The 12,158-nt window shown below is 42.6% G+C and overlaps 1 protein-coding gene across 1 annotated transcript in view; it reads right to left on the reverse strand.

The window, feature by feature from the left end:
• The window catches only part of LOC138594600 (nidogen-1-like), a 31,638-nt gene extending 21,410 nt beyond the window's left edge, over positions 1 to 10,228 (reverse strand). Inside the window, exon 1 of the mRNA XM_069665747.1 lies at positions 10,022 to 10,228. Coding sequence (XP_069521848.1) covers positions 10,022 to 10,228 — 207 coding nt within the window. The remainder of the gene's footprint in view (positions 1 to 10,021) is intronic.
• Positions 10,229 to 12,158: the final 1,930 nt, after the last annotated feature.

The raw sequence follows: 12,158 nt of genomic DNA on the forward strand, positions 1-12,158 counted from the left end.
GGTCTGTTATCGAGAAATAGCAGACCTTGGAATGTTACAATTTTACAACTGGAATGCCTGAATGAACCAATCAGAATCAAGTATTTAACACAGCCGTGTAATTATTTTTTATTCTCTAACTATCTGTGCCGACTTTTGTTTTTCTTTTTAATGCAATTTTAACGTTAATATTCTTAAGAACTCTTTATTTCAATGTATTTCTGTGCTGCTGTCACACACTTTCACACTTTCTCTGAATAATACTTTTAAAACTACACTATTAATAAACTATACTATTGTGATGATTAAAATACTATTCATTAAATTACCTCGTCTTGCATGCAGAGAGTCAAGTGACATTTTCATTTAAAATAATAAACTGTTCAAAGATGCTACAGTTTTAAAATTTACTTCAGGTTTCTATTTTTATTTCACCAGATTAGAGATTGAAATTAAAAGAAAAACTGACTGAATAATGATAAGAGAGACACAATACCATAATATATAAAAAAATTAGGACTGCAAATATCTTATTCATTTAATGTTTATAATTTTTTTGATTAATCTGCTGATAGTTTGGGGTTCCGAATAATTTGTGTAGTCTGCCATTGTTACTTTACGTTCTACAAAAACACTCTTTTTTTCTTCTTTTGTCCAAAACACACAGATTATTATTTTACTTTTTCTACAATAATATAATAATAATAATAATATAAAATAGAGAAAGGCATCAAAACCTCACACTGGAGAAGCTACAACGGTTCAGATTCAAAGTGACGAAGCGATGAGTCGATTATTTTTGCTGCTTGGATTTAAATCAAAATAAAGTGAAGGATGTTTGTTGACGTGGTCAGACTGAATGAATAGAAGCCCCTCGGCGGCGTGGAAACAAAGGAGCTGATCAGAAGCTGATTGTGAACTCATTAATGTGAAAGGTTGAATTTGATGCAGAAACAGAAGCTTGTTGTTTACATTCAGCCGACACCCACAACCTCTGCTTCAGTCTGATTATACAGGAGGGCTGTCACAAACAGGCTGAAACACAGGACAACACCAAACACACAGAAACACTAAACACACCCACACACACACACACACACACAGAAACACTAAACACACACACACACACACACAGAAACACTAAACACACACACACACACACACAGAAACACTAAACACACACACACACACACACACACACACACACAGAAACACTAAACACACACACACACACACACACACACACACACAGAAACACTAAACACACACACACACACACACACACACACACACACACACACACACAGAAACACTAAACACACACACACACACACACACACACACACACACAGAAACACTAAACACACACACTATTGTTGTGACTTTATGGTTTAAATAGAAACCAGCAGCTCCCCTGTCCTCTGAGGTTAAATCACTGTTTTTGTGAATGGAGTCTGGTGGCTTTACGGGAGCGATGTAACGTCTGTTTCTGGTTATAAAAAGCATCTTATTTTTGAACAAATAGGTCTATTTTCACTCAAAAAATCATCTTTCACTGTTAGTGTCTTTCACTAGAAACCAAAAGTCAAGTTAATTAATTGTTTTAGCACCAAAATATGATTTAACGAACCTAACACGACCGTCACTGTTTAAAACATCGTTTTTTAAATGGACACAGTTTGGTTTTAGAAAAGACGTTTTTTGATGCTAAAAAAATAAACTATGACTTTCGGCCTCTGGTGAGGCTCAAAGTCAACTTTAAATCAGTGTTTTTCTGAATGGAGTCTGGTGTGTGTGCAGAGAGCGATGTAACGTCTGTGTGTGGTTAAAACAATCATCTTCCTCTGTAACAAAAAGGTCTATCTCTGTAGGGATCCTTTCTGTCATGTTGTCACACACTTAGAAGAACAATCTGAGCCTGTCAGTGGAAACAACAAGAACTTTTAGCGGACGACCTTTGACCCATCAAGGATTATGTTGCAGCCATTACAGCCTGTTTCACTGCTGCAGGATGAACACATCTACTGGAGACACTCACACACTGTTTGCACCTTTTTTTCAGGTAATCATCATTTACCTCATTTAAACGTGCAGTTATCTGTGGCGGGAGGACGGATGAAGAGCTGAGTCTGTCCTGGAGTTTGGCTTCAGCAGACATAAACTGTGTATTTTAGACTGACTGTTATCTCATCATTAACATGGTGCTGTCGGCCGAGCAGAGGAGAGACAGCCTATCATAGGCAGAGGAGACACAGACACTTCATTCTAAGATTTAAAGGGACAATTCACCCAAGTTTCTCCATACGTAGTTCACATATGATTCAAATGACTCGCTCCTTTGTGTTGATCAAATGTTACTGTATGAATGTTGTGTGTCTCTTTTGGAACAGGTAAAAAAAATGAATGAACATAAACCTGTATAATCTAATCTTATATGATTTAACCGCAAGACGGATTAATCCACCCAAGCAGAGGAGCTGGAGGTAAGTCAGAAATCTTTCCAAGCAACCAGCAGAAGAGTTCAAAGGTCAGAGCCTGAAAAGCGGAAAGAAAGAATATCCTTGAGTCTGAGATGAGAGAGGAGATGAAATAAGAGGAGAGGCGTCCTGCTCGACTGCCTCTGAAAAGTCTGGAGGGTTTCAGCCGAGACTTCCTCCAGAGAGACGCATGAATGACAGCAGCAGCGTGCTGGCGAGAGGCCGGACTCTCCCAGCAGGTTTCTGCCTTTAGAGGAGACGCCTGCAGAGCCGACGACACTCGAGCTTCTTCGCAGAGCAGACAGGAAGTCTTTTGTCTGAGCGGGCTGAGCTAACAGCTAACGACCCCCCCCCCCCCGCAAACCTTTGAAACAGACTGAGCAGCAGGACGATGACCGGCTCAGGTGGAAGACTCAGACCCATGTCCACCAAAGTCCCCAGAACTCTCAGTCAGGGGCTACATGTCATGAACTAAAAGGTTCATTTAAACCAGTGACTGTATTTAAAGATGGCCGACGCATCTCCTCCTTAGCGTGTTGGAGCCCTCAGGTGTCCTCGACGTGTTGGAGCCCTCAGGTGTCCTCGGCGTGTTGGAGCCCTCAGGTGTCCTTGGCGTGTTGGAGCCCTCAGGTGGGCTCAGTCTGCAGCAGAACAGCTTCTTGTGTCGGTCTGAAGCAGATATTCACGCTGATGGAAAGTTCAATGACTGTAGTGTTAGTGTTAGTTACGTCTCCTCTCGCCGTTCCTCCTCTACTCTGCTACTCGGGAACAGAACGCTGCAGGACCCCCATTTGTCCACAGAGCTGTCAATCATGAGGCCACGCCCCCCAAATCAGCTTCACAACAGTTTCTGACACTTTTCAGACTTTAAACCAAAATTTTATTCTGGAAGTCTAATCTCAGATTTCTCAAAAATCTTTATTTTATAGACTTTCTTTGACTTGCCTTTAATCCAAGAATTCTGACTTTGTTTACTTTCCTTACTCTGATGTTTGTATTTCTTCTGCAGACGTAGTCCAGATATTATCAGAATGAAATCATTAAAATCAGAATCATGTGACTTTTGGGAACATTTCGAACTCAGAGCTCAGAGTATGTATGGTGTCCATAATCCTCCTCTGCATGTTCCCGGCTGCATGTTTGTGTAATAACACATGTTCTGTGTGTTCCTGCAGCAGTGAGGCTCTTACATCACACATGTCCGGCCCCTGAGATCATCGTTATCAGTGTGGGAACAGCCGAGGGAGGAAACACCCTGAGCACTGACATCTGGTTTTAGAGGACAGATGTCTCGAATCCATACGTTCCAGACGTGCCAACGCTGCGAGGACGCTCCGCTTCCTGCCGAGGACGGAGAGGACGACCGGAAAAACCTCCGCAGCAGCAGCAGGAGGAGGAGGAGGAGGAGGAGCAGCAGCAGCAGCAGGAGGAGGAGGAGGAGCAGCAGCAGCAGCAGGAGGAGGAGGAGGAGCAGCAGCAGCAGCAGGAGGAGCTGGAGCCAGGCCAGGAGATCTTACTTTACAATCACTCTGCTGTGTTTCAAACCTGACGTCACTTTGTAACAGAAAAGCTGGAGGAGTGTTACTGTAGTACTGATAATTAGTGGGGAGGCACAGACCCACAGGATGCCTATTACTGTGGGGGGGGGGGGGGGGGGGGGGGGTTGGAGACACTTTAAAGAGGGGGGCGGGTCTTTTATGGACTGAGGACTCAAAGCGACCAATTAGAACTTCACACTGTGGGAAAATCCAGCAGAGGAGGCCGAGGGACAATGACAGCTGTCAGTGTGACGTTTTATTCTGAAAATCTCCGTCATTACAAACAGAAACCGCTCAGACAAATACTTCTGACTTGATGTAAGATTGAAGCTTTGAAACGTTTCACTGATATTTGATGAAATGGAGCAGGACACACGGAGGAGGCTGACGGTCAACATTTAATGTTTTAGCATCTTTTCCTCAAATGAACCAAAACATTTCACAACTTTTACCACTTATTTTGGTTCTTAAACAGTTAGTTAACTCTGCGTTTGGTTTCATGGGATACACACTAATAATGAAGGAATATTTTTCTGTGTGACCATAAACTTTTTGTTCAAGAATAAGATGCTTTTTATCACCACAAACAGACGTTACTGCGCTCTCTTCAAAGCCACCAGACACCATTGACAAAAACAGTGATTTTACCTCACAGAACAGGTGCCTCCATCTGTTAGTTGGTTTGTGTTATTGTGTGACTTTAGTGTTTAATATAGTTCAGTTGGATTCAACACGATATTTGTGTAACACACAATGACACAAACAAACTAACTGCTTGAGGCAGAGGTACACCAGCAAGTCCCTTGTTCCTGAGCTAAAAACACTGTTTTTATCAATGGAGTCTGGTGGCTTTGAAGAGAGCGATGTTTTCTGGTTAGAAAAAGCATCTCACTCTGACACTAAGAGGTCTATCTCTGCAGGGATGGGTGGGAAAATAGATGTAAGTTATGATTTCAGTTTTGTTTAGCTACAGAACATTACACTGAACCGACCGAGGCAGTGAGAGGTCTCTCTGTGGACCGAATTGTTGGACGGAAAGATTCAACAGAGTCGCAGCTTGTGGGGTAAAACCAACAGGACGGCGAGCCTCCATTTATTTCCTGTCCAGTTTGTGAACACAACCCGGGGTGAGCGCTGTTTAACTGATTTATCCTCCAACAACAAACTTAATGTACACGTCTGCTCAGAGCCACACAGGTCCCGCCTGCAGCGTCTGAAATAACGTGAAACATGTAAGCGACCGGAGCGAGACCTTCATCATGTCCCGGCTACTTCCTGTGGAGAGCCGGAGTGATCTGTGTGGTCTGCTGCCTGTTGTTTTAATGGGGGGGACAAATGGTGAAGTGACCGAGACAGAGGGGAAACACTCGACGCGTCGACGAGCTGCAGCAGCTTGTGCAAATTATTTCTCCAGTTGAAAGAAGTTAAAGGAGGACGCTCCGTCAGAGAGGAGTCAGCAGGCTGATCAGGAAACGTCTCAACCTCTTGACTTCTGTATCGTTTCCTCACGTTTTACTTTAGACCGACTTTCATAGTTAGTGCATGTTTAGAGACGACTTAGAGGAGACTGCCACGAATGAATATCAGTCAGACTGTTCCCATTTACAGGAGCAACAATAAGCCTTTGCTGTGCTTCTCAGAGGCTGTTTTCTTAAACTAACAACTTTATTATAGAATAATTAACATTATTAAACATTGAGCAGTTCTTGTGTTGACCAGCGTCTGCTCAGCTGTGATGCTACATGAGCTGCAGACAGTGCTGAGAGGATGTAGACTGTGGAGTCAGAGCGCCCTCTGTTGGACAGACTACACCATGACACCATTTAAACATCAGCCCAAGCGTTGTTTATACGTTCTTTAAAAAAGTTTGTATTTTGCAGCATATTGGAAAACATATATGACGTTACATCTGTGATTGGCTGACGTCAGCGATAACATGAACAGATAGTCGGGCTCTGGTCGGCCGCACATGTAGCAGAGGATCACAGCAACGACATCCCGACTCCTTCAGCTTCATTTAGCTTCTTATTAATCTCTATACACAGACTCTGCATGCTAACAGCTAACAGCTAACAATCTGTGCTAGATCGAACATTCAACTCAAGACAAATTCTCTTGACACTGTGTTGAGAAAGCCGGCCAGCGTTTAGATTTCCTGACTTCCCTGAATGCATCACAAATGATGGCTCCGCCCTCCGTCTCATGTTACAGTAGTGTCCTTCTCCTCCTGAGGACAGACCTGACAAAGCTTCATGTTGTTCCTAATCTGCATCATGATGTTGTTCTTTCAGCAAACTGAAGAGCCGTTAATTAAAGTCGATCACAAGAGAATCTGTTTCTGTTTGGGCTTCATCCCGCTGCAGTAAGCCAGAGTGCAGCCTCTGTGTAACTTCCTGTTTACAGTGAGACTGAGACTCAGCACAGACAGATGAACGGGCGCTCCTCCGGGGGATGGGACGAACCGAGAGATGACAGCGTTTATTTAGCAGACACATCTGGAGGGAGAATTTACCTTTGATCTGAACACACGGTCGCTGCTCGAGCTGCTGACTGGACTGTAAACAATGCAGCGCACGGAGGAGGACGTCTGGGCTGGAGGTCGTTTATCACTGAACGCTGGATCCACCAGAATCAGACGACAGGTGATGGGTGCAGAGATTGCAGCAGAGTAATGTATACAAGTCTTTAAGTTATTTGTTAAAGGAAGCAGCTTCCTGAGAACCTTCGACGGGTTGTTTCTGTGCAAAATCCAAACATGTAGAAAAGCTATTGTCCGCCCACTTCACGCCCTTTAACCTCTGTACATGTGCCCCCTCACCTCCAGGTCACACAGGAACCCACCAGGACTGCAGGGCTGACGTGTAATAAGTCTCTGTATGTATGAGTCACTTTGAAATAATTCAGTAATGCAGAGATTTAGATCTTTCATCTACCAAACATCAGGTAACAATGCAGGAGCCGGCTTATTAGGTAATCTACCCCCCCCGGGGCCCTCGGGGGCCAGGACGCCCTCAGGAGGCAGCTGCCTCTCTGAAAGGAAGGACGAAAACATGTAATCAGACTGAATTAAAGAGCCACACCTTCAACAGGAGCAGGTCTGCTTTCTCTGACTTTAACACCAAGATGCTCCAATCGGGATTAGCTGTCACATGACCTGAGGAATGCATTCAGTGTGTGTGTGTGTGTGTGTGTGTGTGTGTGTGTGTGTGTGTGTGTGTTTGCGTCGGCCTGATGAAAGGCTTATCTGTGTTGGCTTTTAATTGACTCACATTCCAGCCTCTGTTCACTCATTCACAGAGTCAGACACCTCCAGCAGCCCCGCCTGCCTCTCCACTCAGTCACTGCTTTTACTGCAGGACGGGTTCGAGTTTGTTCTTCACTTAGAGATTTTACAGATTTCCTTTTCATGCAGCTTCTCACTTTGACTCCACACACTGTATCAGCTCAAGTTCACCTCTTACACAGAAAACATTCAAATGTGCAGCTGAAATATTGATCGTTTACAGAAAACGAAAAGCAGTCAAATTAACTGAATATAAAACTAAAGAAAATAAACCGTCTTAGAGTGAGCTCAACTTTAACCAACAGCAAAATCCTGCTTTTACTTTGATGCAGGAGGAATGAGTCGACATGTTTCAGCAGTCAGGACTTTTACTTTGAAAGCAGGACTTTTACTTTGAAAGCAGGACTTTTACTTTGATAGCAGGACTTTTCCTTTGAAAGCAGGACTTTTCCTTTGATAGCAGGACTTTTCCTTTGATAGCAGGACTTTTACTTTGATAGCAGGACTTTTACTTTGAAAGCAGGACTTTTACTTTGATAGCAGGACTTTTCCTTTGAAAGCAGGACTTTTCCTTTGATAGCAGGACTTTTACTTTGAAAGCAGGACTTTTACTTTGATAGCAGGACTTTTACTTTGAAGGCAGGACTTTTACTTTGAAAGCAGGACTTTTACTTTGATAGCAGGACTTTTACTTTGAAAGCAGGACTTTTACTTTGAAAGCAGGACTTTTACTTTGATAGCAGGACTTTTACTTTGAAAGCAGGACTTTTACTTTGAAAGCAGGACTTTTACTTTGATAGCAGGACTTTTACTTTGATAGCAGGACTTTTACTTTGAAAGCAGTATTTTAAAGTGTAATTGAGGTACTTTTCCTACATTAAAGAATCTGAATTCTTGCTCCACCACATCTGTGCACACACCGTTACCTCGACATTTCAGCACAAACAAACGATCAGAAACCAGCAGAGAAAGCACACACACAGAGAGGACTCTTATTTTGTAAATGTGTGAGGGGATTAAGAGCCAATAGAAAACCTGATCAGGTGTGAACAAACACAGACAGAGAGCTCAATGAAGTGTCAGAGTCAGCGCTGAAAGAAAGCGAGCAGGACTGAAAGAAGAGTGGAGAGTTAAAGTGGAAGTCCTAAAACACATTAGTACCAGCTCAGGTGTTAACACACAAAGGACTGAAAGCAGCTGAAGCGCTGGCCAAACTAAAAAAACAGTGTAAGCTAAAGTACAAGTACCGACAGCAGCGGGGCAGTCAGCGGACGTGTTAGTCCTGAAAGCTACTGAAGCGCTGGCTAAAGTAAAAGTAGTGAAAGTTACTGAAACAGCTGAAGCATCGGTTAAAATGTAAGCATGAAGTTGCCTCAGGTATAAGTACTAAAAGCAGCTGGTCGAGTTTTAACTACTAAAAATACTCGAAGCGTTAGCTTGAGTACAAATACTGAAAGCAGTGAAGCGCTCAGCCGAAGTTTAAGAAACGGACACAGTTAAGGCGTCGGCTAATGTAAAAGTAGGGAAGCGGTTACTACAAGTACTGAAAGCAGTTGAGTAATCAAGTGGAGTACGTACTTGTAGCAACTGAAGTACTCAGTAGTCAGTTGGAATATAAGCATGAAAAGCAGCACAAGTACAAGTATGGAGCACAGTACTGACGGACGGGAAAGCTGCTGAAAGCTGCTGAGGGCGGTGAAGCGGTCAACCCGTCGGCCAGTCAGCTGAACTTTAAGTACTGAAAGCAGTGGAGCAATAAACCAAAGTATGAGGACCGGACGCAGGTGAAGCAGGTGAAGCATTGGTTGAAGTATAATCACTGAGAACACTTGAAGCGTTGGCTGAAGTACTCAAAGCAGTCGAACAGTCAGATGAAGTATACGTGCTATAAGTACTGAGAATCTTATCAGGTGTCACAAACACACAGAGACAAGACAACGTGATTAAACGCTCGTATCAAAGATAGATCAATCAAACCACCTGGATCAATAATCAATAGTTACATTCAATTCAATGCACCTTTAATTTGAGAGGGATATAAGACTCATTTAAACAGCTGTGTCTTGAATGACACAACTTAATGCCAAAGTCCCATCAAAAAAAGCCTCATTTAAACGTAACGTTAGAGGATCTTAATGATGGAGGCCTTACAGAAACATCTGGAGGTTAAAGTTCAAAGTACATTTAGTCTTAACCTGAATATAAGATGGTTAATCAGAAATGTAAGCATCAGACATCAGTAGATTCTGTTTGTGTCCATTAGAAGTTGAAAGTGTCAAAGTCCTCAGACTTTATCAGCTTCATATTTCATAAAATTACATTATTTTCCATTTTTGACTAAATCAGTGAAACTTTAAGAAGCTCTGGAAACGTAATGATGTGACTGAGTGGAACAGACCAACAGAAACCCTCATGGGGAACAAAATCCATAACGAACCTCATTTGCATTTCAGTCATTTTAAGGTCGTTTTGGATACATTCTGAAATTTTTACTTTTGTCTTATTTAACGTGTTTCTTTGTTGAACCTGTGAGCGACAAAGACTAACAGTTTATCTAGTTTTAACTTTTTAAACTTTAAAATTGTTCCAGTTCGCTTTTTAAAGCAGGTCCGGTTTTTACTCCTTTTTTCTGTTGTTCTTTGACATTGGTTCTTTTACACTTTTTTAAGTTTCATGAATGAACTTCATGGTAAAAATCTGTCTATTTCACATTAAACGCGCCTTCAGCGGGATTTGAAACTCACATAAACTTTGTCGAAGGTCTCGCTGAAGAAGAACAGGGATCCGTTGAGAGGCATCTCGGCGGTGGAGTCCGAGCCGGGCAGCAGCTGCCGGTCTCCGGCTTCTTCTCCGAACTCGAACAGCTCCTCCAGCTCCAGAGCCCGGGTCAACACACTCAGGCTCAGCAAGCACGGCCAGAACCACAACCAGCTTCGGGACCGGGGACTCATCTTCTCCGTAACGCTCCACAGACAGTCAGACCAGCAGCCGTGTCCCCAGTGAAAGAAGCCGGGGAGGAGGTGAGGACACACAAGCAGCCGATACAGCGGTGCACAGCGGCGGACTGAAGGACAGGGAGAGGCGGGGGGATGGATGAATGGACGGAGGAGCAGCGGGAGAAACTTAACCGGGGGGGTGCAACTTGACTTCCGGTCAATGTTTTTCAAAAGTAAAGTATCAACGGTTAACAAATGTGAGTTAAACAAGTATCTACGGAAGCCCAACCGTGTCCATCTTTGTGGTTTATGATATAAATTATGTTGCTTTTTGTTTTGTTCAAGAGAAAGACTCCAATCGGACCTGCGCACCAGAATAAAAGTTAAAGAACGGTTTTTACACATTTACAAACTCTTATTGTGGTACAAAGGTCCGACCGGAAGTGTTGCTCTTGAAAGTTGCTCTTGCTCTTGAAAGTTTTTGAGGAGAATACAGTTTTTATCTAGATTAAACTTTAGGGTTGTGGTTGTTGTTGTTGTAATAATAATAATAATAATGATGGTAATAATGAGAAGAAGAAGAAGAAGACGGACCCTTTGGACAAAGTAAATATTAGGATTCATGTTAAAACTAAAATATACAAATATATTTCACATTAAACACTATATAATACACATATAACTTGTAATGGAGACATTACGGTGCAGTCAGGGCTGACCGTGTTGATTCAGGGTGTAGTCGCCATCTAGTGGACACTTAGTCTATCTACTATGTTCATTCTTTTTTCTCCCCATCCTTCCTTTTATTTTCTTTCCATCTGTTCCTTCCTCTTTTTTCCTCTTGATTCTCTTTACTCTCCTGAGCTGTGGTGGAAAGTAACATAATACACGACTAAAGTACTGCAGCAGAATTCAAAGTACAAATTTGAGGTTCTTGTACTTCAGGTTCTTATTTCCATATCATGCAAACTTTGTACGTGTGTTCTTCTACGTCTCTGAGGTAAATATGGTTCTTTAAATGAACTGCATTTGTCTGACAGCTTTAGTAACCTTTCATCCACACAGTCCTGATCAAAGTGAAGGATTCAACGTCCTTTGTGTTAAGAAAATTCTTCTACTTCTTCAGCTACATGAAGTATTTAAACCCTCTAAGCCTCATCGCCACACAGCTGAAAACTGTGCTGAAAAGGTGACAAAGTGAGGGTCGACTTTTCCAATGCTGTGTCATTAGTTTGTGATGTCGTGAACACTGGGACTGTGAATAAGACGAGACGGGTTCAGTGGGTTCAGCAGCTGCCGGCTCCACAGAACAAGAAAAAGTTCCCAGAATCCTCGCTGAGCTTTACAATATTTATGTTCTGTCTGGATGCATTTAGTCCTGGCAGTGCAGCAAGAAGCACTTTGGTGTGCTACAAATTCTTAGCGTTACTATTAACAGCTCAAGTTAAACCAGCTGCAACTGTAAACTAACGCCAGCCACTTTTTAATCATGACCAAGTATGGGACAGTGTTTGATAAAGTGATCATTTTTATGTAACTTGACATGTTATTACAGGACGTGGTGGAAGAAGATGATTAGATTAATATGAAATAATTATAAATTATAATTATAACACTTTATTACAGTTAAAATCCTACCCTCAGGATCCTGCTTTAGTAAGATGCAGAAGTATAGTTAAAGTTTTACAGTAAAAGAACCTTTCAGCTAAATGTTTTTAACACAATGACTCCGGGTCTTTGACGGGAGTTAGAGGTCTAACTGTCCGTGTGAGGGTGTCTGGACACCGGGCTGCTCGGTACAGGAACAGAGCAGGTAAAGGTGGTTTGCATAAATCGATCACTAAAGTATGTGGGTTCAGTGATCACCTCTCTGTGTAGAACAGGTTTCACTGTTGGAGGTCAAATAAAGTTAGCTTCAGTCACGGCTAACTCAGGCCTTGTGCTC

This window comes from Semicossyphus pulcher, unplaced genomic scaffold (genome assembly GCF_022749685.1).
Source record: "Semicossyphus pulcher isolate SPU_LCO1_2020_fin unplaced genomic scaffold, fSemPul1.0.p SCAF_17, whole genome shotgun sequence".
Taxonomy (NCBI): Eukaryota; Metazoa; Chordata; class Actinopteri; order Labriformes; family Labridae; genus Semicossyphus; species Semicossyphus pulcher.